Source organism: Arvicola amphibius, chromosome 8 (genome assembly GCF_903992535.2).
Source record: "Arvicola amphibius chromosome 8, mArvAmp1.2, whole genome shotgun sequence".
Taxonomy (NCBI): domain Eukaryota; kingdom Metazoa; phylum Chordata; class Mammalia; order Rodentia; family Cricetidae; genus Arvicola; species Arvicola amphibius.
Window position 1 is genome coordinate 95175880 of NC_052054.1, and position 26931 is coordinate 95202810.

Consider the following 26931-nt stretch of genomic DNA (forward strand, 5'->3'; position numbering starts at 1 on the left):
TGTATTTATGTGTGAAAATGTCATAAAGAATCTAATGGAACACAGTATAGTTATATTTCAAAAGAAAAGGAGGAAAATGTTGAGTTAAACCACAATTTTAGGGACATCTTTCCATTTTTCTGTAGCATTCTAGTCCATAGAAACTAAGTGAAATATCTTTTCTCATGTCATAGGTCGTGAACTTCACTTTAATAGGTTTTCTACAATAACATGTCAAGAACGTGTTAAACTTCACCCAAGATGGTCACAGTGGATACAGTTTCCTATCAGTTACTTAGCTCCACAAGTCTGCTAGCAAGTATAAATACAAAAATCTTATAGTCATTTGAGTAAGAAAATGAAGACTAACATGTCATCCAGAGATTTCAGAATCTAGTGGGTAGATTACCACATAACAACTAAAGAAATCTTTATGACCTCATATTTTTTATGATCCTATGTGTACCTAGATGTTATCATGCTATGAACAAATATAAACAACTTGCAAGTAGGAAAGAACTATTTTAGCTTTTAAGAGTGTTCCTCCATGGTTGCAAGGCTTCACTGACTCTGAGCCCATGGCCAGACAGAAAACTGGGCATGTGCAAGAGATGTCTGTTTACCTCATGTTAGGACACAAGCTGAATAAAGATGTGAAGTGGCTAGTATAAGACATTCCCATCAGAGACCAGTGGTGTCTCCCTCTCATGGTTCTAGGACCCTCTCCTAAACATTTGGTACGTGAGATGTTATGGTGGCACTTTATATACAAACCATAAGAGTATGAATAATAAAAGCTCATGGGTCTAAAATAGGAAATTACTTAATCAAAGTAGTGCACATGTTTTAATTTGAAGATTGCTAAAGAAAAGACCACAGAACTAAACTCAGATGATGGACTTTGAAAAGGAAGATCATCTAGGGCATTGCAAGTACTTTTATTCTGGAGTCAAGGCAGAAGAACAGGATGCAAAGTACAGAAAAAAATGAGTACATATGTATGAATAAATGTGTATGTATATAAGAATATTTGTGTACATGGTATCCTATTCATCTAACAATCACATTGTTTCATTCATACTGTACCTTTCTTCCTCAGTATTCCCACACATTTCTTTTTATTGTGCTATTTCTACTTAGAATATAATAATTGATTGTATGACTACACTCAAAGCACAAAACTTAAGTAAAAGAAAAAAGTGTGGTGGTAGCAATTGCAAGTTTAATTGTATATTTAATTTTGAATTCTATTCAATAAAATATATTTTTTATCTTCCAAAAGATCTGTGTACAGAAGTATTAGTTGAGACAGATTGTGGCGGAATGACATTACCACACCGATCGATAAGTATCTATCTCTTCATCCTCGGCCAGTGTCTCCATGGAATGGCAGGGATGCCTCTATATATCCTTGGATTGACCTTCATTTACGATCATGTTCCCACATTCTCATCTGGTCTCTATCTAGGCAAGTTTGTTTCCTTCTAATATGCATGACCCATTTTGAATATTCATCAGGTTTCAGTAGGCTTTAAATGATACAGAAATACTATTAACTCTGATGACACTGTACCAAGTAGTGATGACTTGAGTGGATAACTTCAAAAAAAATCACACAGATGTCTTTAACTCTGTGATTTGGAATACTAGAGAAATCATCTAAATGTCTCTGAAAAGACAGAGGAATAGACAATACATACATATTTTATGTGGCAATATTTTCTCTTTGTTTCTCATTTCCTCTGGAAGAGTTGGGAGGAAATAAAGAGGGGGGAGAGAGGGAATATTTGAACACAGAGTCCTCTTTTGTTATGTATCTTAATACCTTATATAAACTTTGTCCTTAAGTAAACATTGATTCATCCCCAAGTAATTTACCTAATAATCAGTAATGAAGTCTGTTCCTGATAGGCCAGAATGAAGACATACATTCACAGAGATATCTTGGTATCATTTTTTTTTAAATATAAACTTATTTTGTACTTATTTGAAAATGTCTCTAGCAAAAATATTAAAGAAAATACAGTTTACTTATGTTCATATTGAATATAAGTATATTTACTACATTAAGTATAAAGATTAAATAATATACACTTAATTCATGACTAAATTTTCTGAGTATATAGTACTTGATTAGATAAGAGGATGTGCCACCCAGTTGTAGTGTCAGGTAGTAGTCTATATAACTTCTGACATTGTCCTAGATATGATGAACTTCACAATCAGACAATGTATAAAGCAGATGACCTTTATTATAAGAACAGGTCCCATACAAGCAATGTAAAGTCCCAACAGTGCAAACTGACAGTTCCTAAAGAAGCAGTTACTGTGGCTCAGGGCAAGTATCAAGTATAAGGTTATCATCAACACTTACATGAATTTCCTAACAGCTTCCAGCACTACTAATTTGAGATTTGTTAGAATAAATTCCAGAAAAATTTTCAATCTCTGTTTCCCCCTTTTAAATTTCCCTCCTTTCTCCTTCTCTTTTCCTACTCACCTTCCTCTCTTAAGTAATAGAAATTAGCATGAAAACTTTTATATATCACAGATAGTTCAGTGATGCTTTGTATGAGCAAGTTATGAAGCTGTTTGGTGCTGTGTTTATTTTCAAGCTATCGCTGATGCTGCACTTGTACTGGGATATTTGGTGGGTTTTGCAATAGGAGCTCAAGGTCCTAGACATCCTCAGAATCAAACTTTGAATGGAAAGTAAGTTATACTATTTGCTTCTCTATTTAGCTTAGGTTGTATAGAATATTTGTTGAATAGATACCATAACTTGTAAATAGTACACATTTGATTAGTAAGAGTTTTAGAAAATGTATATAATTGTGAAATAATCACTCAGAAACGATATTATTTGCAATACTGTTTGATCAACAGTTTAAGTGAATTTTTAGCTAGCTCTCACATCTTAAATTAACCCATCTCCATTAATCTGTGCATGACCACAAGGTTGTGGCTTATTAGCACGGTTTCATCTGGCATCTATCTCCTGCAGTGGCTACATGGTGTCTCACTGACTCCACCTACTTTCTCTCAGCATTCAGTTTAGTTTAAAGGCCTAGCTCTATTCTGCCCTATTACAGGCCAAAGCAGCTTCTTTATTCATTAACCAATAAAAGTAACACATATACAGAAGGTCTTGTGACATTTCCCTCTTTCTATTCAAATAAAAAGAAAGAATTTTAATTTTAACATAGTAAAATTACATATAACAAAACAGATATCAAGCAAGAATTAGTTACAATATTTATATCTACTTTAACTTTTATCATAACTAAATAAAGCTATAATTATAATTATTCATAAAATCTATCAAAGACTCCAGAACGATATAATATTACTTAGGTAAACAGGAAGTGCATTGTAAGCAACTTCCAAACCTCTAGAATTGATAGAGACAGTGCACTGCCTGTATAGTCATCAAAAGTTCTTATATAACATTCTTCTAGGGATCCATATTTAGCCTACAGGACAGTATCTGTCAGACTTTTCCATGAAGCATGAAATTTGAACATCTGTTTTTCCTTGTAATGGCAAGTTCATAAGTTGCTTTCTTCTGTGTCCTACAGAATATCTGGCAGACTCATCATGAAGCAGGAATCCTGAAGGACAGTCTCACGTTCTTTAGACAAATTTAGTGGTCATTTTTCTGTGGCTCCTACTTGTCTAGTTCACACAACACAGCATCAAGCAGTCCAGGCAAGAGCAGTTTCAAATGCTAACAAACTCCATAAGGAGTCTCTGCACTACCCATAAACCTTTTAAACTAGACTGGTTCTGCCAGGGGCAGATGTGTCTCATTGTCATGAAAAGTCTTAAGTTCTTAAAATATTTTAAATGCCATATTCCATATGTCTTTGAAAGGATTGAAGAGTATCTATCTAACTGAAATATATTTCTATATATCTAGAAAACCTAACTAACATGACTGCAAACTTGAATATCATAGATGGCTATCTATTATCCTGCATTTGTTATTTATACATCACATTTTTAAATGAGCAATACAAATACAATATCTTAACCAAGAGCAGAAATACACATTATTGACCTAAAATTTCTTTCAAAAGTCCTAGATCCATACCAATGCAAATTATTTATATCTATAGTACATACCCATTGTAAACAAACATTTATAAACAATCATTTAGGGAATGTGGATGTTGTTGTCTAGACTACTTCCTGATGATTGGGATTGCTGTTAATCAGGTCTGTCATGAGTATCCTATATGGTAGGTCCATCCATAAGTCCTGAAGCCAGAAGTCCTGAAGCTGTCATGGTTGTTGGACCATCTGGGCAATTATTTCAGGGGATCTTGATCAAACCACATTTTTCTGGAAGGAATCCACATGCTTTTATTCTCTGTGGAAACAAAAGCAGAACCTCTTTACCTAAGCAACATATCCTTAGACCCAAATTTTGAAATCAAGATACCTTTAAAATATATATGTTGGTTTAGCTTACCCAGCATGCATAATGAAATATTTCTCTATACTTAGCTCATTCATAGTCAAAAATTCAAATAAAACACAATATTATACATAATTTAAGCTCTCTGTGTATATTTTCTTATGTGGCTTATATTTTACACAATTACTTTTTTTTTTTTTACAAATTTAACATTTATTATCTTTACTCCTTTAATCTATGACTGTCTGTACTCTATCTCGTTAAATATTTTGCTTTTTTAGTGATTTTCTTCTTTTTGTTATTCTCTATACTCTTTTTCTTCTCTCCCCTAAGACTACATACATTTTTAAACACACCATGTCTTGTTTAGAAGTCTTTTATGTGTGAATCTGTCCTATTATGTATCTGAAATCTTTTCTGACAAAATTTGTTTTAAATGGAAGCAGTGTTGTTGCATGGCACTGGATGTTGGCTCCACCTCTCTCGGCCTTTTACCAATGCAGAGGTATTTCGCTGCAAGCTTTGGGACTGCTGGGAGGGAGCTGTCCTCACCACCTCAACTCTAGGTAGCCTCATGAAGCATATAAATTTTTTTATCTGAATGAAAGCTAAATCTGCCATGCAATCCACTGCATTGCCTAGAAATATCTCTGAATATGGCAGCAGAAATCTGACATGCTTGTCTGCCTGTTCATGCCTAGCAGACCTTATATGGCTGCTTGTCCATGTCAGGATACTGAGTGGTAGGTGGTAGGCATGCTTTTGTCTACTTTCCTCCTAACCACGAGCACGCATCCAAGCACCCAGGCCCACAAACATCATTCAAGTGCTCCATAGCCAGACCTCTCAAGAGAGAAAAGCTGTTTGTATTTGCAAATCGGGAAGCCACCCTGTGCATTTTTTTTGCAGCTACTGCTGATTCAGGAAGACCTCTACTCCTCTCTTGAAGAAGCCATGGCACCCCTATTTGCTGCCAGCAAACAGCCTATTTGGAAAAAAAAAATCCGGCTACCAAGAAGCCATGCCTAACTGCTCTTTTGTGTGCTCTTTTCTTTTTGTGAAAATTCATTTTCAAGCTTTATCAGATTTTATATGGATGTAGTCACCCATGTTGGTACCTGCTCATTTGTTCATGGCTGCCAAAACCTGAAACAATGACTCAAAAACTATATTGTTTGCAATCTCTCTCTCTCTCTCTCTCTCTCTCTCTCTCTCTCTCTCTCTCTCTCTCTCATCTATCTATCTATCCATCTATCTGTCATAGATAGATAGATAGATAGATAGATAGATAGACAGATAGATATAGGTATCTATCTGTCTATCTATCTATCTATACACACACATATACATATATATGGTTTTTGAGACAGGGTTTGTTGTGGCTTTGGAGTCTGTTCTAGAACTAGCTATTTTAGACCAGTCTGGCCTGGGACTCACAGAGGACTGTCGTCCTCTGCCTCCAGAGTACTGGGATTAAATGTCTAGCTAGCTCTTACATCTTAAACTAACCCATCTCTATTAATGCATATGTAACCACGTGGTCATGGCCTACCAGCAAGGTTTCATCCAGCATCTATCTTCTTCAACAGCTACATGTCTCACTGACTCCACCTACTTTTTCCCAGCATCCAGTTTAGTTTTCTGCCTAGCACTATGCTTCCCTATTACAGGCCAAAGCAGTTTCTTTCCTGGTTAGACTTCAAGTACTACAGTGAGTAGGTATGGAAGAGTTCTTTGTTCATGTACTTAATTTTATTTTAGTATTTGTTTGATTGTGTTTTTTGCTGGTTTTTTTCATAACAGGGATTTTCAGTAGCTATGGAGTCAGTCCTGGAACTCACTCTGTAGACTAGGCTAGGCTTGAACTCACAGAGATCCACCTGTCTCTGCCTTCCCAGTGTTGGGATAAAAGGATGTGCCACCATTGCCTGGCCATGTACTTAATTTTAAAGAAATGCTTTGAGTTTCTCTCAATGTAGGTTGATGTTGGCTTTGAGCTTGATATAAATCACCTTTGTTATGTTGAGTTGTATCCCTTGTATTTCTAGTCTCGCTAAAGCTTTTATGATAATGTGTTGTTGTATTTTGTTAAAGGCCCTTCTTTAATGAGATGATCATGTGGGTTTTGTCTTTTAGTCTATGTGGCTAAGTATATTATTGATTTAAGTATGTAGAACCATCCCTCTATATCTGGGACTAAGCTTCCTTGATCATGGTGGATGAACTTTTTCTGGTACTCTTATATCTGGTTTGTAAATATTATATTGAGAATTTTTATATCTATGTATCCCTTGTCATGCTGAAAACCTATACTGCATTAACAGTTGAGTCTTAAAAACCTGAATCTAGGTTGCTGTATAGCCTTTATATAGTAAAAGTGACTACATACTCAGAGATAAAAAAATCTAGTTTAGAATTTATGAAAAGCAAACAACAAAGACAGTGAATGAATTACTGGATAAAGAATATAAAATATCTGATTTATAGAGGCCCAAGTAAGCTTTAAAAAGACACAGAGAGAGCTGAGGAAATCATTCAGTCTGGAAAAAACACTTGTCAGGTTTCCCAACTTGAGTTCAATTCCCAGGACCCTCATGGTAGAACTCAAGAATTTACTCATGTTACTCATCCTCTGACTATGTGTCATGGCACATGTTTAAAGTGCATAGTTGTCTTTTTATTTTAGAAACAATCTTATTTTACATACCAATCCGAGTTTCCTCTCCCTCCCATCTTTTTATTCCCCTTACCTTCCCCCCCCCCTTCCACTAGTTGTCTTTCTAAAATGAAGTATAATTTGGTATTTACTAGAATAACTTACAGGCTCTGGCCAGGCTAATCCTACAATGGCTGAATAAGAATGGAAGGTTCGTAGCTTTTCAGTCCATGAAGCTGGGTGTCCCAGTTGATCTTCAGTATATATTGGAATTCCAAACAATTGGGCTCTAATGCCAGTGAAGGAACAGATTGCTAGTGAGGACCAGAGTAATCAGGCAAAGAACAAGGGTGACAAGGAGGAAACCTGAGCACTCACTGTCAGAACATGAGTTAAGAATTCAAATAGTCAGTTTTTAAAGAAATACAAATGAGGAATAAAGATTTGAAAAATATTGGACAACCTTTCTCATTAGGGAAATGCAAATTAATCTTGCATTGAAATTCCACCTCGATTTGACCAGAATAGCTGTCATCAAGGGCATAAATGCTCATGAAGATGTGAGGAAAGAAAACTTTTATTCACTGTTGAACATAAACTTGTTTAGTTAATGTGCATGTTTCTCAATAAATTTCCTGAAAATAAGGGATTTGAGAGATGTCATAACAGTTAACAAAAATACTACATCTTCTAATGCTATGAATAATATCACTGGAATTTGATAAATATTACATTGCATTTACAGAACACTTTGGTAATATGTCTATTTTTTATAATTTTAATTCTTCTAATGTGTACTTAATCTATTACTAATTTATTTTTTTCAAGTACTTTACTGTTTTGTCTACCTTCTAGTGTTTTGTGTACATCACCATAGTTTTTTTGTATGTTTTCTTTTTGTTTTTTCTTCTTTAGGTTTTTATGCTTTAATGCAATTATGAAAGTGGTTATTTTCCTGATTACTCTCTGTGTTCTTCTCATTGGTTCTAGGAAATTCACTAATCATCATATGCAATTTTTTACTTCGTTGCCCTGCCAAAATTGTTTATCATATCTCTCAAGAATCTTTACAGTATTTTTAAGTATAGAATCTTATCATCTTTAAATAGATTTGTGTTTTTCCTGCCTATGTATGTCATCTTCCTATTTCTTTTATGTGCCCATCTTCTTGGGTGAAGACTGTAGACGCTTTCTTGAGGAAGGGTGGGGAGAACAGATATTCAATGTACATTCTTAACTACAGAGGTAAAGGCTTTCAGATTGCCCTTGTTTAACACTGTACTGGCTATAGTCATGGCTTATATCCTTTATTATACTCACATCTACATGATTCTTCTAATACTACTTCCTTTGGAGTTTTACTCTGAAGAGGGGTTGAGTATTAAACACAGCAATTTTTATAACCACTGATAGGATTATGTGAATTTTTCTTCTTTGATTCTATTTTGAACTCTTTCTAACAATTATTTGTAACAAGGAATTTTATAATTAAATAACCTCATAGTTATAGTTTTACTTCATTGTAGTCTAGCCTATTCCATGACATATTTTCTTCATATCAGTGTTAAAATCACATTTTTGTTTGTTTGTTTTTGTTTTTCGAGACAGAGTTTCTCTGTAGCTTTGGATCCTTCCTTGGAACTAGCTCTTGTAGACCAGTGATGCGGGAGATTTGAAATAACCAAAAATAGTCCTTTTAGAATAAATCAGTTTTAATAAAAGGAGAAAGAGGAATACTTACAAAGCCAAGGCTCCAGCGAAGCAGAGGGTGACGCGGGAAAAAACAGGGCGTCTGTCCCCCACCCGTTTCTTTTTAAAGGTACCTCTCTCCCCTGGGGCAGCCACGCCCCTGAACTCAGGGATTGGGCCAGCTGCCCCAACATCTCCCCCTTTTGTCTAAATAAGGCAGATTCAGAAACCAAATACAACTATATACAATGGGAATAGATCATAAAATTACAAGAAGCAAACAATATTAGGCGAGGAACATATAATAAAAAAATTTACTAAACATTCTACTTCAGGAAGTCTAAATAATGAAGAAGGTAGCTACAATTATCTAATCTTCAACCCCATCAAAGATCTGAGAAGGGAAGTAATATTACTAAAGCAACCAGGAAGCACAAATGAGAAACTTCCAAAATGTACAACAGAAGACAGAGACAATTGACTACCTGGGCAACCACACGAAATCTTGTTAGCTATGTTGAGGCAACCAACTTTGGCTGAGGCCTGATATAACCTGACATACCATTATTCAACAGCAAGGAACCTTTAGTAGAACTATCCTATCCTGTCTTGGCAAGATAAGACAATTCTGTTTTATTCACTTATGGATATTTTGTATCTTAGTCAGTAGTGGAGGTATGGGCTTTTCTTTGCCCAAAGGCCAGTTCTGCCAAGAAGAAGACAAACTCCCAGTGGAGTGTCTTTGGTGCTCAACGTTCTCTCGGGAGTAGAGCATTGTTGTCAGGAGTGATTGTGTCTCATAAGTACAAAACTCTAGGTTAGATTAAAGGCCATGTTCTACAGCTCTTCAGAGGTCGAAGATTATGCTATCTATACTAAATGTAATCTCTATGTGTCTAAAAAAACCTGATTATCCTAAATACAAATATGACAAACATATAGTTCTCAACACTTATCTAACTATATGACTAATAGAATAGACAACTGTGCAATAAATGAAGACAATGATTTCCAAATGTAAACAGGGTCATTACATAAATAATATCTGAGGTAGAAATGTACATTGCAATATAGTAAACAATGTCATTACATAAATAATATCAGAGGTAGAGATGTACATTGCAATATGGTATATATCTCAATATAACAATTGTTTCAAACAGAGATAGGATCATACTCTCATACAATGTTCAATAAATCAATATACAAGAATCAACACCCATATAGTTTTCAAAAAACAATAACTCACAAAAATCAATTATTCCTTCAGACCACCAGTTAATCCCTCCCCCCCTTTTTTTGAAATAAATATATACATATACGTAGTTTATATCCCTGAGTCCATATAAACCTTCCTCAACCACTCAACCCTATACTAGCTACCAATTAGTGTCCCTAAACCTGTGGGTAAACTTTGTTGGGAGGGGGGGGGGCGTTGTCATCTAAGATTGCTTCCAGCTGACATAGGGGCGACTTTTCTTCTCAGGGGGTCCTGTGAAAGCAAATGATGGTAAAATACCCAGGGTAACATTTCATCTAGGAAGAATGTGTCTAGCCTCTGAATATTTTGAGGAGATCCGTCCAGAATGTTGTCAAAAATGTGCAATATTCAAGTGTTCTGTGCAATTAGTACCAAAAAACAGGCCAAATATTAGCGCTACAAAAACATGACATCATAATAACCAGTTGGAGTTGATGTTGCGGGGCCCCGTCTTTATCCTGGAAACTGCAAAGATTACTGAAGAAAATATTTGTTGTTTGTTTCGAGAAAGATAAGCATTATCTACAGAGACATATACAGACATATACGTGCATATCTTCAATGAAAGGTGCATTAAAGACAGACATAGATATGAGGGAAGGCAAAGAAGGCAAATATATTAGTATCATTATTAACATTATTATTATAATTATTCTGTCTCATAACATGGCTCCTGACCTGAGACAGAAAATCTGAGAAATCTTTTATAAACAAGCTTGGAATTGGAGAGGGACTGGGCCAGAGTCCAACTCCAAAAAAACAGCTCTAAATATTTATAAAGAAATGCATATTGACACACATTCAAAAAATTGTTTTTCATACTCACAGAGCTTACCCAGTGTTAATGTTGATCCTTGATGGGTTGCAACTGGTTTCCATCCATAAGTTTTTAAGATATCCAGGGTCCCTCGGATCCTTTGAAGGTGAGCATCTTTCTGTGGAGATAAGAAAAGAACCCTGCCCCCAAACTATAGTTCTCTTACCATCAGTATGTCCACCATCCTTGTGCATGAATTGTTATTCTTCTTTCCCAAGGGGCTTCTCCTCTTCAAACTGAACCTTTATTAACTTTGATGGTATCCACGATTTTCCTTCTGTGGAGACAAGAGAAAACCCCCTTCCCCAACGCAGCACATCCCCTGGCTTCCATTGTGAGGTCAGCACATCCTTGAAATGAACTGGTTGATTTAATTCAGCAGACTTTTCCATTATCCAATGTCTTTCTGCAGCCGTTGTCCCCTTCTCATTAGCGTTGAGAAGATTCAAGGTTAGTAAAGCATTATGTAATCTATTTCTGGGGGTATTTTCCACCCCCTTTTGTTTGTTTAACATATCCTTTATAGTTCTATTTGATCTTTCAATGACTGCTTGACCTGTAGGATTGTAGGGTATACCTGTAACATGCTTAATATTGTAATAAGCAAAAAACCGTTTCATTTTCCTAGAGATATAAGCTGGACCATTATCCATCTTTATTTGTGCAGGTATACCCATGATGGCCATAACTTCTAACAAATGAGTGATTACCGAATCAGCCTTTTCTGAGCTTAAAGCAGTTGCCCATTGGAAGCCTGAATAAGTGTCAATGGTATGGTGTACATATTTTAATTTTCCAAATTCTGCGAAGTGGAACACATCCATCTGCCAGATTTCATTCCTTTTAGTGCCCTTTGGATTAGTCCCTGCAGGCAGTGGTGCTTGGTTATAGAAAGAGCAAGTAAGGCATTTCTTTACAATCTCCTTAGCTTGTTGCCATGTAATAGAAAACTCTTTCTTCAAGCCTTTGCTATTGACATGATGCTTTTCATGAAATTCGGAAGCCTGCAGCACACTACCAATCAATAACTAATCAATATCTGCATTACCTTGTGCTAAAGGACCTGGCAGACCCGTATGGGATCGGATGTGTGTTATATACATTGGGCAAAGTCTGTTCCTGATCATTTCTTGTACCTGGATAAACAATGAGGTTAGTTCAGTATCAGTTATGAATTCAGCAGTTTCAATATATAAGATAACTCTTTCTGCATATTGTGAGTCAGTAATAATGTTAAGAGGTTCCTAAAAATCCCTTAGCACGATAAGAATGGCAAATAACTCTGCCTTTTGGACAGAATCGTAAGGACTTTGTTCCACCTTACTCAAGTCTTCTGATTTGTAGTCTGCCTTCCCTGATTTATTAGCATCAGTATAAAATGTGTGGGCTCCAGTTATCGGAGCATCACGGATGATTCGAGGAAGAATACAAGAAGTTCTCTTTATAAAGTTAAGCCTCTTGCTTTTTGGATAGTTGTTATTAATTTCTCCTAAAAAGTTAGCACAAGCTCTTTGCCATGATTCATTATCTTCCCATAATTTTCTTATCTCATCAGCGGTGAAAGGCACTATGGTTTCTGCTGGGTCCATGCCTGCTAGTTGACGAAGTCTCAATTTGCCTTTTATGATTAGTTCAGAAACCTTCTCCACATAGGTTTTTATTTTCTTACTTGGCTTATGAGGTAGAAAGATCTACTCTAAGATATTATCTCTTTGCATTAAAATTCCTGTAGGAGAAATTTTTGAAGGCAATATGATGAGAATACAACTGAGTTCTGGATTCACCCTATCCACATGTGCTTCCTGCAATCTTTCTTCAACTGTTGTCAGTTCTTTTTCTGCTTCAGCTGTTAATTCTCTGGGACTGTTTAAGTCTCTTTCACCATCTAAAGTTTTATTTAAGTGAATTATCATATCAGGTGTTATCCCAACAGCCTATAGAAGGCTGGAAATGTCTTTCAAGAACCTTTGAAAGGCATTAAGAGTCCGTAGTCAATCTCTCCTAATTTGTGCCTTTTGTGTCTTAATTTTTTGCAAGCCTATTCTATAACCTAGATAATCAACAGAATCTCCTCTCTGAATTTTTTCAGGAGCAATCTATAATCCCCATTTAGGTAGAACTATTTTCACCTCTTCAAACAGTCTTTCTAAGGTATCCATGTTTGAATCAGACAATAAAATATCATCCATGTAATGATAAATAATAGACTTGGGAAACAGCTTGCGTATTATTTGCAATGGTTGATTTACAAAGTATTGGCACAGGGTGGGAGAGTTCAACATGCCCTGTGGGAGGATGGTCCACTGGTATCTCTTGGTAGGTTGAGAGTTATTATAAGTAGGCACTGTGAAGGCAAACTTTTCTCTATCTTTTTCTTGTAAAGGTATGGTGAAGAAACAGTCCTTTAAATCAATAACTATGAGAGGCCATCCTTTTGGTAATAAAGAAGGCAGAGGAAGTCCAGATTGCAGAGAGCCCATAGGCTGAATAACCATGTTGATAGCTCTGAGATCTGTCACCATTCTCCATTTACCAGATTTTTTCTTAACCACAAATACAGGAGAATTCCAAGGGCTGGTAGATTCTTCTATATGCTGAGCATCCAATTGCTCTTGTACCAGCTGTTCTAAAGCCTGAAACTTTTCCTCAGATAAAGGCCATTGTTTTGTCCATATTGGTTTCTCAGTCAACCATTTTAAAGGTAGGGCCGTTGGTGATTCTGGAGGGGCATCCTTTGCTTTGTGTTCTTGTACAGCCCAAATGGCTGGTTTTCACCATCTGTAATACCTTTTGATGTTTTCCTCAGAAATATATGCTCTAGAGGCAGCAGGAATGTTAATTTGAGTATTCCATTGCTGCAGTAGGTCATGACCCCATAAATTTACTGCAATATTAGCTACATATGGCCTTAATTTTCCTATTTGTCCTTCTGTCCCTATGCATTCAACCCATCTCGTGCTTTGTCTTACTCAAGATAGGGTTCCAATTCCCAAGAGCTGAACATTTACATCCTGTAGAGGCCAAGACGGATGCCAAGTTTCTGGAGTAATAATACTAACATCCGCTCCTGTGTCTAGCAGGCCAGTAATGAAAATGCCATTTACACACACTCTTAACTTCAGTCTTTGATCACTTATAGAAGTCTGCCAAAATACACGTAATTCATCTTTCAGGTCGTTTTTGCTTCTAACAACAGACATGGGGTTTTCTAATTGTCCTGACAAGGCATGTTCTCCGCAGTAACGGGAAATGACTGGACCACATTCGACATGGGGGCCTGCGAGAGGCCCCCCATGGCGTTTCCCGCTTGCAGCGGATTTCCTTGCCTATCTCTTGACGATCTGCATTCACTGTCCCAATGTCTACCTTTTCCATGTCTCCTACATAAACCTGAAGGCTGAGGCCTCCTATTCCTGTTATTCCTGGAAGAAGCATTATTATTATTATTTCTGTAAATCCTTTGTCTGCAATTCCGTTTCATATGTCCCATTCTGCCACAATTAAAACATTTGGTATTTTGATGTCTTCTTTTACTGTTGGCAATGGCTTCTTCCACCCAGGCCTCCGTACTATAATCAGCCGATTCAATATTCATTGTATGTAAGACCCATTCATCCAGAGGTGCTGATCTGATCTTTAGAGGCATCAAAACCCCTTTGCACTCTACATTGGCATTCTTATAAGCCAAGGACTCAATTATTACCTGCCTTGCTTCTGGGTCAGATATCCCTATTTGTACAGCTTTAGTTAGTCTATGTAAAAAGTCAACAAATGGTTCTCTCGGACCCTGTTTAACAATGATATATGATTCTGTTCTCTTTCTTGGGTCTTGAACCCTGTCCCAAGCCCTTAAGGCTGCGGTAGTACATATGGATAAAGTGTGTTCATCATAATTAGCTTGTTCTAGAGGATCAGAATAAAGCCCTTCACCCAGAATTTGATCTAGGGTAATGTCAACTCCCTTTGATCTTTCCTGCTGTTCTAAAAGCCTAGCCTCTTGTCTGAACATACACTTCCAGCTTAATTGAGATCCACTCTCTAGAACCGCTGACACTAGATCAATCCAGTCCCTTGGTGTAGGTTTCATATTTATGGACCACGACTTTAGCATCTCCTTAACAAAGGAGCTATGTATCCCAAAATTCATAACAGCTTGTTTAATTTCTTTCAGATCATTCATATGGATGGGTTCCCATGTATATTCCTTGGTGACCTTAGGGTTTTTAGAACCAGTCACCTTTTCTGTTGTTATCACTGGAAAAATAGGCAGAGTCTTGTTAAAACTATCCCGGAGAGTTCTATTTACCAATGGGGTCAGGATTTTCTTTTGTACTATTTGCTCCTGTTCATCAGAGTCTATAATTTCCTCAATCTTTTAAAATCTGTTTACCATTGCCTTCTGAAATGCCTCAATCTCTTGCCCAGTATTATGTTCCAAGGCTTTCATAGAGGATTCAAAGGTATGAAGTTTGTCCAACACCGATAATGTCTCATCCTTGGACAGAATTTTCATGGCATGAATGGTGCCATCTTGTATCGAAATTCTGTCCAGTAATCTTTCATAGCCCTTTGATAAAGTCTTGTTAATACATTCAACGGTTCGAATATTCTCAGATAATGTTTCAGTTCCTACCGACAGGGACTGCAATTTATGATTCAAATCAGCTGTTCCTGCCTCCATATCTTGCATTTTTTTCTCAAGTGATAAAGCCATCTCAGAGAAAGCTCTACTATTCCTTTCCTCGAGAGCTGCAAACTTCTCTTCAAACTGTTTATTGGTGTGGCGGAAGTTATTTTCCAAACCAGTTATGTCCTTGTTTAGTTTTTTAACTCCTGCCTGTAAGGACTCTATCACTTTTCTATCTTCCAACCACGTTGTAATGAAAAAAATAAAAATAAATAAGATACCAAGCCCTGTAAATATCCAGCCAAAGGAAACCACATCTGCATCGCTCCAAAATTCAGTCATTGTGTAATTAAACAAATTATTAAATCCTTTAACAGTGATATTATCAGACATTTTCAATCCGAATGTTTAATTTCAATCGAAAGAAAAATTACCTGTAATGACCGTTGTCTGCCAGTAGATGGCACAGTGCACCTAGGTTCACGTGGCTGGGGAAAACCAAAGATGGCGTCCTGGACCAGGGCTCGCAGAGCTCGCGGTGGAGGACTGGTGCTCAGAGAGGGGGGCAAAAAAAAAAACTGTGTGCGGACGATCCGCTAGCTTAAAATCAACGTTGAATCTCTGCAAAAGCTGCACAAGCGGGAGTCCTTCTGCAGAAGGAGCAACGGGGTGCACGAGCGGCGCCCCACGCCAAGGGAAGTGGGGGATGGGAAATACAATCTCGGCGCAGCTCAGATCGGCGCGCGTTTTGATTTCCCACACTAAGATGCAGGTGGCTCAAAGAAAAAGGAAAAAAAAAAAAGGAAAAGAAAAACTGCCGCGGACAACCCCATGGGAGTTCCTCCACATTGGTGGCTACGGGGGCGGGCCAGCCGGGAAATGGCAGGTTGCAGGCCCCTGGAGAAAGGGGGGGCCCACGTTGGAACACCAAAATGATGCGGGATTTTTGAAATAACCAAAAATAGTCCTTTTAGAATAAATCAGTTTTAATAAAAGGAGAAAGGTGGACACTTACAAAGCCAAGGCTCCAGCGAAGCAGAGGGTGACACGGGAAAAAACAGGGCGTCTGTCCCCCACCTTTTTAAAGGTACCTCTCTCCCCTGGGGCAGCCACACCCCTGAACGCAGGGATTGGGCCAGCTGCCCCAACAGACCAGGGTAGCCTCGAACTCATAGAGATCTGTCTGTCTGTGCCTCCCGAGGGCTGGGATTGAAGGTGTATGCCACCAATGCCAGGCTTAAAATCGCACTTTTTAATATTTGAAATTTTATTGTCTGTAAGCAGACACACACACACACACACACACACACACACACACACACACACTAATTAACAATAGAGGAAGTTCAGCAGTAGCAAGCACCTGTTTTTTTCAGAGGACCTTAATTGGGTTCCCAGAATCTACAACTGTTTGTGACTTCAAGTCCAGGGTATCTAATAATCTTTTCTGAGCTCTACATGTGATGTAATACATACATGCATGTAAAACAGTCATATGCATAACATAAAATAAAATGTATATAACAAGAGACAACAATAATAATTACTTAAAATAAACAAATATTCTAGGTATATTTGGCATTTTGATAAGAATCAAACCACTTATTTCAGCTAAATTCATATGTCAATGTCTATGAGAGAATACAGCAAGCTCTGTCGTTTTCTCCATTCTTAGTGTTGTTCAAAGAAGTTTTATTATAGTCTCTATTAAATATATATCAGAAAAAAGTGCATGGGGCTTTCTAGTAGGTTGCATAGGGGAATCATAACAGCTTTTTGATGTGGGAATCCCCTTTGTGTGCTGTGGTTGCCATTAAAAAATAAACTGCTTTCGTCTACAGGAAGGCAGAACTTGGCTAGGAAGAGAAAGTTAGGCTGAATGTTGAGAACAAGAAGGGCAGAGTAAGAGAGAAGCCATAGAGCTGCCTCCAGACTCAGACATGACGAAATTTTGCCAGTAAGCCACTGCTATGTAACGATAAACAGATTAATGGAGATGGTTTGAATTAATACATAAGAGTTAGCCTTTAAGAATCTAGAGCTAATGGGCCAAGCAGTGATTTAAATAATACACTTTCTGTTTGACTATTTTTGTCATAAACTAAGCAGGTGCACAGCAACCAATGAACAGCCTCTTCTCCAACAAATTGGCGCCAATGTGGTTGGCTAAAATCCATGTAAAACCTGAGAAAGCATGAAAAGGAATTCTAGGCACTAAAAAACATGTATAGCCACTATTTTTTTCTGAATGGGCTTTGCTTGGGGTGGCATGCTATAGCTCATTTAAGAAAGGCTTTACTGATTTAGCAGTTGCGGTTGTGTGGTTTCAAAACAGCTGGCTTTAGGCCATTATGCTTGCACAAACTCTGATTCTTTTGCGAACCTGAGCATTTGGACAAGGTTTGTGAGCAGCATGCTGTGGCTTGCTTCGTGGCCACATGGACGGTCTGTGTGCCCGGAAGTATAGCAATGTGCATGGCAGAAGAGACTCTGCCATGCTGTACTGGGCAGGGCAAGCAGGAAGTACCATACATAACCTAGTAATGGCACAGCTTAATTTTAAAAAGCACTTAGCATTTTAAAAAGCACTCCTGGACAATAAAGAAAAAGAATTACAGATATACAATAATGACAAATCCAGATGGAAAAGAACTCTAAATGTGTCACAGTGTTGGATGAATGTATATAGGTTTGGGTGAGAGAAAAAGGAGTATAGAGAGTCAGAAAATAAAGTTAATGCTTTTTTTTTTTAAAAAAAAGGTGAAGTCTTTAAAGAGACAGAGTACAGAGAGTCACATATTAAAAGAAGTAAAGAAAAAAAAAGCCATGTAAAAATGGAAAATTCACAGAGGGTCTGGATTATGCATATTATTGTGTTTCTTTTGAATTTTTGACTATGAATGATCTAAGTACAGAGAGACATTTCATTGTATGGCCTGCTAAGCTAAACCAGCATGTGTATTATAAAGGTATCATGACTTCTAAATTTGGGTGTAAGGATATGTTGCTTTGGAAAAAGAGGTTCTTCTCTTGTTTTCACACGTGGATGAGAACCTATGAATTGCTTCCAGACTAGTGGTTTGATGGAATAAGACCCCCAAGGTCATTGTGAACACCCCTAAAATTTGCTATGCCCCCAAATCAGCAGGAAGCAGTATTGAGAAGACTATCCCCATATTCCCAAATATTGTTTATAAATGTTTGTTTACATTTAAATGGGGATATTATATAGATAAGAATAATTTGCATTTGTATGGATTCTGGTTTATTGATACAAATTTAAGGTCAATTTTGTTATATATATACATATATATATATGTATTTATGATCTTGATTAAGGTATTGTGTTTGTGTAGCTCATTTAAAAATGTAATGGATAATTAAGAAATATAAGTCATCATAATAGTCAAGCTTGTAATCATGTTAGATTTTCTAGATGTATAGAAATATATTTCAGTAAGATAGGCATTTTTCAAATCTTTCAGACATCTTCAGAATATGACATTTTAAATGTTTTAGTAACTTAGGAATTTTCATTACAATGAGACATATCTGCTCCTGGCAGTAAAAGAAGAAGTTCAAGAAGAAGATGGGCACCAAAGAGGTTCCTTATGGAGTTTGTTAGCCATTTGGGCAAGAAACTGCTCTTTGCTGGACTGCTTGATAAGCTGGACATGCAGAACCTGCAGAGAAATGACTGCTGAACTTACCTAAAAATGAGACAGTCCTCTGGAGTTCCTGCTACATGAAAGAGTCTACAAGATGTTCTGCAGGACACAGAAGAAAGTGACTGTCAAACTGCTAATATAGGTGTAACTATTTTGAAATTTCCTGCTTTGTGGAAAAGTTCTGGACACTATGGGCTTGTAGGCTGAAGATGGCTGCCCTAATTGTACAGAAGAGCATTGGGTGACTGTCAAGGTAGTGAGATGTCTCTATCAATTCTAGAGTTTTGAAAGTTGCTTACAATGCACTTCCTGCTTACTTTGGTAATATTATATCTTTCTGGAGTCTTTGATGGAGTTGAAGAATAGAAAGATATAGTTTTCCTAAGTTATGATCAAGGATAAATTAGATATAAGTATTATAACTATAATTCTTACTTGATGCCTGTTCTGTTATTTGTAATTTTACTATGTTAAAGTTAAAACTTTCCTTTTTATTTAAATAGAAAATGGGAGGTGATGTGGGAGTCCCTTCTGTGTTCTGTGATTACCATTAATGAATAAAGAAGTTGCTTTGGACCTATAGCAAGGCAGAACTTAGGTAGGCCAGGAGAGCAAGGCTGAATGCTTAGAAACAGTAGGGCAGATTCAGAGAGAAGCCTTGGAGCTGCCTCCAGAATCAGATATGCCGAAACTTTGCCAGTAAGCCATTTGATGTGATGATTCACAGATGAATGCAGATGAGTTAAATTAATATGTAAGAGTTAGCCATTAAGAAGCTAGAGCTAATGGGCCAAGCAGTGATTTAAGTAATATAGTTTCTGTGTGATTATTTTGGGTCTAAGCTAGCTGGGCAGCTAGGAACCAACAAGTAGCCCCTTCTCCAACAGCTTTTAATTTTAAAATCACCTATTTCTAGCAAGAAGAAATATTTTTTTGCTTTCAACAATATATCTATTTATATATAAATATAAAATATGAGCAATCTGTCAAAGATATTGCTTATGTTTAATAGTTTATTGTAGGTTTTACATTTGTCTGAGGCCTCCACTCTTCTTGCACATAATTATACACACTTTGAAACAACCATGTGCCATGCTATTAACAAAACGTATCAGTGGATTCAAAATACTAAGAAACACAAAATTTCTTGATATTACAAGTGGTATGGAGCCAGGGTCACAAAGGAAGAGATTTCAGATGATATGTGACTCTGAGAGTCAGGTGCCATGTACAAGAGAAGCTGTGTAACTTAAAGTGCAAGGCCTCTTGCCCCAGAGATCCAGGTAAAAGGTTTAAAGGAGCAGGATAAAGAGGGAAGACTTGTTTCCAGCGGCACAGCTGTTAATGGAGATAATTTTGAATTGGCATAACAGGAACGTCTGCCACCTGAGGAGTGTCACTGAAAAGGAAGGTGGGAAAGTTTGGCTCTGATGGGAGAAAACGTACCACACAACTGAACATTAGCACCTGACCCAAAGCAGCAAAACCCCAAACTTAATTGTGACGAATTACAAATGAATGCAAATTAATAGGAAATTCTCTTCCTATCCCTGCTAATTATTGTCTGATTTTTAAATGACCCTAATTGAAATTTCCTATTTTTCTCTGTTCAAGCATAAATGAGTACAGTTTTCGACAATTGCAGAAAAGTTGGTGGGGCAGTTATTTTGCATTTGCTGTGTTTTCATGGTTTACAATTTTACCATTTCTATGCTTTCCACCTTGGTTACCTGGTAAGTATAAAAATATTTAATTAGTTAGAGTAATTCTGACCCTTGGCTCCCATTGTCAAAGCATAGATAAACTACATTTACTAGTGTTGCTCTGTAACAAACAAATAATATCATAGTGTTTTTAACCAACTCAACCAGTATCACATTCAAATATTTTATTTGTGTGCTACATTTTCACAATTATATATTTTTATCACTCTTTATTTCCTTTTTGATACCTTTTATATTTTAACTGTGTAATTGTTTTTAAAAGTGAAGTATACATAAATCTATTTACCTAGTGTTTTAGTGAGCATTCTCTAGGTAACAGAACTTATAGAATGAATCTCTCTTTCTTGATACATACATGTACAAACACACACATGCCCATACACACAATATGCCATAAATATATATTTTAGGATTGTGTCATTAAGTGTTAATTATTGAATGTGGTTGTTGAATTCTACATTAAATTAAGAATTAATTAATTCAGCCATAGGAAACACACTTCTAGCAGGTAAAAGACAGACAGTGGTCGACTGCATAAGTGGGCAGTGCAAATGTAAGAATCTTTTATAACCAAGAAATTGTCTTTTGTGAAGCACTACTATAGAAGAATTTGCATTCTAAAATATGTGTTGGTCTTAGTTTGTTTAAAATATTCACGTTTATTTCCATGAAAAATTGGGATTACTGTAACATATACAAATGCATTGTGTATATTTTCTTATGGACTTGGACAAGATTGTTTATCTTGTGATCTATAGGTGCACACAAGCTAATGATTGAGAAAGAAAAGGAGCCTCACTCCTTTGACAAGAAACTTAAAGATACGGAATTTGGATCTGGTTTGAAGGATTTATATCAGGCTGCTAAGGTAAAGTAAAATGCTTTTGTTAACAAGCCTATTGAGCTGACTTGTTTAATTTTCTTACAGAGTTAAGAAAATGGCAACGTCTTTAATTTAAATTCATGTGAAAGTTTCAGAGCTTCTTAATTAAATTTTTCATTTTCCTTGTAATGGAAAGGAAGACCCCCCTTTTTTTAAATCTGGCATTGGTAGGGATTTGTCTAGTGGTGGAGACTGATAGTTTTAATTGATTTTATATTATTTTGTGTTATTCCCTTGAAGAAATAAATAAGACATTTTAGCAAAGGTCATGAATTGGAAGAATTCTGTTGTCACACATATTTCCCACATACAAAAAGTCTCATTACTGAATACAAAATCATGTGTTTCTGTAGATTTTAAACAGGACAACTAATAACACGTATCAGGATGCAGAGGAAGCCCCTTATAACACTGTAACTCTTTTGTCAATGTTTTTATTCTATTTATAACATTCTTTCTGGCATATAGATTGTATGGTTGTATTTTTTATGCACAGAAGTCATCCATCTTTAGTGAATTTTACACTCTGAATGAAACTTCCAAAAGGCTTCAAAATAACATTAACTGAATTTTTCTAACTCACATTACAGTTGCATCTATGCATTCCCAATTTCCTATTTTCTCTTGTCTGGAGATATTTATTGTTTTCCTGCTCATTCTTCTACTCAAAACATTCTATTCCTTTTAAAAAATATTTTTATTTTAAAACTAAAACATAATATGCCTTTCCTCCTTTCCTTTTCTTCCTTCCTTCCATTTCTGTCTACCCCCATATCACTTGATCTTTATCAAGTACACACCTAAGAGCAAAGGAAATAATAGCCTACTAGGAAAGAGCCTCGTATTCCTTTTAAAGTAATTATTAGCTATTTGTTTCATCCCTACTCCTTACCCTACACATAACCCCTCGGTTTATAAGTTGTAGCTCTTTTATTATTTATTTAATGGATAATATCTACATATAAGCAGATACAAATTTGGGGTTTTGGTTACCTCGCTCAGGTTTATTTTTTTTCTAGTTCCATCCACTGTTTGCAAATTTTATGACGTCATTGCTTTAAACAGCCGAGCAATACTCCCTTGTGTAAAATGTATCACATGTTCTTCATCCATTCTACTTTTGAGGGATATCTGTTATTCTCTGTTACTGGCTATTATGATGTAGCTTCATTGAACATGTTTGAGGAAGTGTCCTGTGGCAGGATAAAGCATCCTTTGGATATGTGCCTAAAAGTGGTATAGCTGGATCTTGAGATAAACAGATTCCCACTTTTCTTAGGAATAGCCATATCAATTACTTTTATCATTTTGTTGGACCTAACAAGCCCATTTTTGCGTGCAGTCATGGATAGACTTTATTTTTTTATTGATATTTATTGAGCTCTATATTTTTCTCTGCTCCCCTTCCTGCCTCTACACTCCCCCTTCAACCCTCCCCTGTGCTCCCAATTTACTCAAGAGATATTGTCTTTTTCTACTTTCTCCTTCCCATGTAGATTAGATCTGTGTAAGTCTCTCTTAGTGTCATTATTGTTGACTAAGTCTTCTGTGATTGTGGTTTGTAGGCTGGTATCCTTTGCTTTATGTTTAAAAACCACCTATAAGTGAGTACATGTGATAATTGTCTTTCTGTGTCTGGGTTACCTCACTCAAAATAATGTTTTCTATCTCCATCCATTTTCCTGCAAAATTCAAGATGTTATTATTTTTTTCTACTGTGTAGCACTCCATTGTGTAAATGTCCCACATTTTCCTTATCCATTCTTCAGTTGAGGGGCATGTCGGTTGTTTCCAGGTTCTGGTTATGACAAACAAAGCTGTTATGAACATAATTGAGCACATATCCTTGTGGCATGATTGAGCATCCTTTGGATATATATCTAAAAGTGGCATTACTGGGTTTTGAAGAGGGTTGTTTCTTAATTTTCTGAGAATTCACCACACTAACATCCAAAGTGGTTGTACCAGCTTGCATTCCCATCAGAAATGCAGAAGTGTTCCCTTTTCCCCACAACCTCTCCATCATAAGTTGTCATCAGTGTTTTTGATATTGGCCATTCTTACAGGTGTAAGATGGAATCTCAATGTTGTTTTGATTTGCATTTCTCTGATGACTAAGGATGTTGAATTTCCTTAAATGTTTTCAGCCTTTGTAGATTCCTCTGTTAAGGTCTTTACTCCATTTTATTAAAATCAGTTGTCCATAGCTATGTAGATTCATATCTCAGTCTTCAATCCAATTCCCTTTATCAATGTGTCTGCTTTTATTACAGCACCCTGCTGTTTTATCACTAAAACTTGAAATAGGGAATACTGATATAATAAGGAATTCTTTGATTGTTCAGTATTTATTCATCACCCCTCAGTTTTTTAATTTTTATTTTTGTTAACAATGAAGTTTAGAATATTCCTTTCAAGGTCTATAAATAATTGTATTGGAAGTCCAAGGAGGATTGCATTGAATTTGTAGATTGATTTTTGTAGATTTGACCTTTTTACAGTATTAATTCTACTGATCCACACGCATGTGAAATCTTTCCAGTTTCTTATCTCTTTTTGAATGTCTTTAACATCTAAAAATTTTGATTATATGTGTAATTCAGTTGCTTGCTTAGAGTTATCACAAGATATTTTATATTGTTTGTGGTTACTGTGGGAGGCAATATATCCCTAAATTTCTTTCTCAGTTCAATTGTCATAAATATATAGGAGTGTTACTGATTTCTGTGAGTGAATTTTGTATCCATCTACTTCATTGAAAGTGTTTATAAGCTGTAGGAGTTGACTGGGGAAGTTTTGGGGGTCACCTATGTATATAATCATAGCATCTGCAAATAAAGGTATTTTGACTTCTTTCTGATTATATCCACATGATCTCCTTCAGTTATCTTACGGCTATAGCTAATATTTGAATGATGATTCTAATTTTAAAACATTCTGCTAGGAAATTCTCATCCCTTTGAAAATAAGAGGGAGGGTCTCACAGGTGGGACCTTTGTTTGAGTTAGAAGCACAATAACCTTGAATGAATTAGAAACAAATCCCAAACTCTTTGATTTGGGGCTCTTTGGGCCTCCACCATGATCATGTAATTTTTTTCTTTTGGATTATTTATATGTTGGATTGCTTTTATTGATTTTAATAAGTGAAACAATACTTGCACCTCAGAGATGAAGCTTGCTTAATCTTAGTGGATATTTTATCTGTTCTTTGATTTGGTGTGCAAGTACTTTATTGAATATTTTTGCATCTATATACATACATGAAATTTGTCTGTAATTCTTTCTTTGTTGGATCTTTATGTGATTTCAGTATCAGGGTAACTCTGTCCTCAGAAATGAGTTGAACAACATTCATTTTGTTTCTATCTTTTGGAATAATTTGAGGAATATTTGCATCAACAGTTCTTTAAAAGTCTGGTAGAATTCTGCACTAAAACTCTCTGGCCATGTTATTTCTCTGGTTGAAAGTCTCTTGATGAATGCATGTCTTTCACAAGGGATTTTAGGTCTCTTTAAATTGCTTATCTAATTCTGGTTTAACTTTGGTATATGATACCTTTTGGAAAAACTATCCATTTCTTTTAGATTTCCCAATTTGATGGAGTAGATTTTTTTAGGTATGTATGTATGATTCTCTGGATGTTCTTGTTGTTTCTTGTTTTGTTTTCATTTCTATTTCATTTTTTTCTGTTTTTTAACTTTTTGTTGATTGTGAATTTAATATCATGCATTCCAATCCCACTGATCTCCCCATCCCTCCATATCGGCCCTCTGTCTTCAAAACCTCATCCCCTCCACCCAAGACAACAAAAAATAAAAAAATGATGAATTTAAATAAAGTTAAACAAAACAGAAGCATCTCTCTGTGGAAGCTGCAGTTTGTCTTGATGTGTCACCCAGGCTGCCTTTTTGCCCAAACAGCTTTATTTGCAAGTGCTCATTGTAAGGAGTCATTGGCCTGATTCAAGGCCAATGCTACATCATCAATTCTTGATCCTCATCAGAAGTTTCCTGAAATGGAGATACTTCAGCTTTGGTTGTGTAAAACCAGATGCTTCATATGTTCCAGCACTTCTTAGATGGGATAGATATTAGAGTCAGCTAACTCAAAGCCCTGGATCTGGACCTCAGAGGTAGTTGAGTTGATGAGCCCTCCTTCTCTCCCAAACCCTAAACATCAGGGCCAGCTCTCTTGCTTTGCATGGGTAGGAAGGGCCAGCTCTCCTGCCTGTGGCAGGACCTGCCATGATCTTGGTGGAGACCTCCAATTGCTGCGCACCGTGCCCCCGTGTCTGCACTTGGTGTGCTTGAACCCAGTTCGCGAGCTTTGGGCAAGGGGCTGGAGGTTAAAATACACAGACACACACAGACACAGAGACAGAGACACGGGTCATCCTTGAATTCCCCAAGAATGCCCCCTTTATTGTGTTCAGGGGCAGATTATATAGAGATAGCCATGACCCAGCCAAACCCACAAGAAACCACTCTCCTGCCATCAGGAACTCTTGAAGGTCTCGTGCTCAGAGCAGCTGTAGGCACTCAGATCAGGAGATTACAAGAAATTCAGGATCTGGGGTCTCACTGCTCCCAACATCTCCCCCCTAAATTTTTTATAAAATTTTATAAAATGACCACACCTTTTGGTCATTTTGATTGAACCTGTACTCAGGAGAGAGTGACAGCATCTCCTCAGGAGAATACTGGCTTTTAGGGAACACAAGAGAGCAACTTAAGCCTGTAAAACAGGTAGATTCAAGCATCCCAGAGGTTGTTGGTTCCTCATACTATTTCCCACACACCCTCTTCCCCTCAAGTGAACAGAGGTGTGTGACCATATCAGACTCTGGACTTTTAGGAGTCACTTTGCCATGACCCCAGGAGCAGTCAGAAACCACTGCTCCAGCAGTCCCGTAAATAACATACCCCAGCTGTCATACCCCCGTGGCACATTCATTCTTGTCAGCTGAGTGCATGGAAGACACCTCGCTCGTGCACCTCTTTGGCTTCCCTAGCAGTCCAGCTGATCCTGCTTCTGCTAAGTGGCCATATGCTGCATTCTCATGGGTTGTCTGATCTTACACAGGATTTAAAGATGAATGCCCATGGCAACAGGTGTTAAGATTGCCAGCAGTAGAGTTCCCAATCACCACTGGACCCAACCTCCCATTTGGGCTATGGTATTCAACCATCCTTTTGGCTAAACAT

At 36.9% G+C, this 26931-nt stretch overlaps 1 protein-coding gene across 1 annotated transcript in view; it reads left to right on the forward strand.

The window, feature by feature from the left end:
- Positions 1 to 26931, forward strand: part of LOC119821916 (solute carrier organic anion transporter family member 6A1-like) — an 88954-nt gene that overhangs the window by 5398 nt on the left and 56625 nt on the right. The window contains exons 3-5 of the mRNA XM_042055618.1: positions 1262 to 1451; positions 2184 to 2317; positions 21600 to 21709. Of these exons, the coding sequence (XP_041911552.1) occupies positions 1262 to 1451; positions 2184 to 2317; positions 21600 to 21709 (434 nt within the window). The remainder of the gene's footprint in view (positions 1 to 1261; positions 1452 to 2183; positions 2318 to 21599; positions 21710 to 26931) is intronic.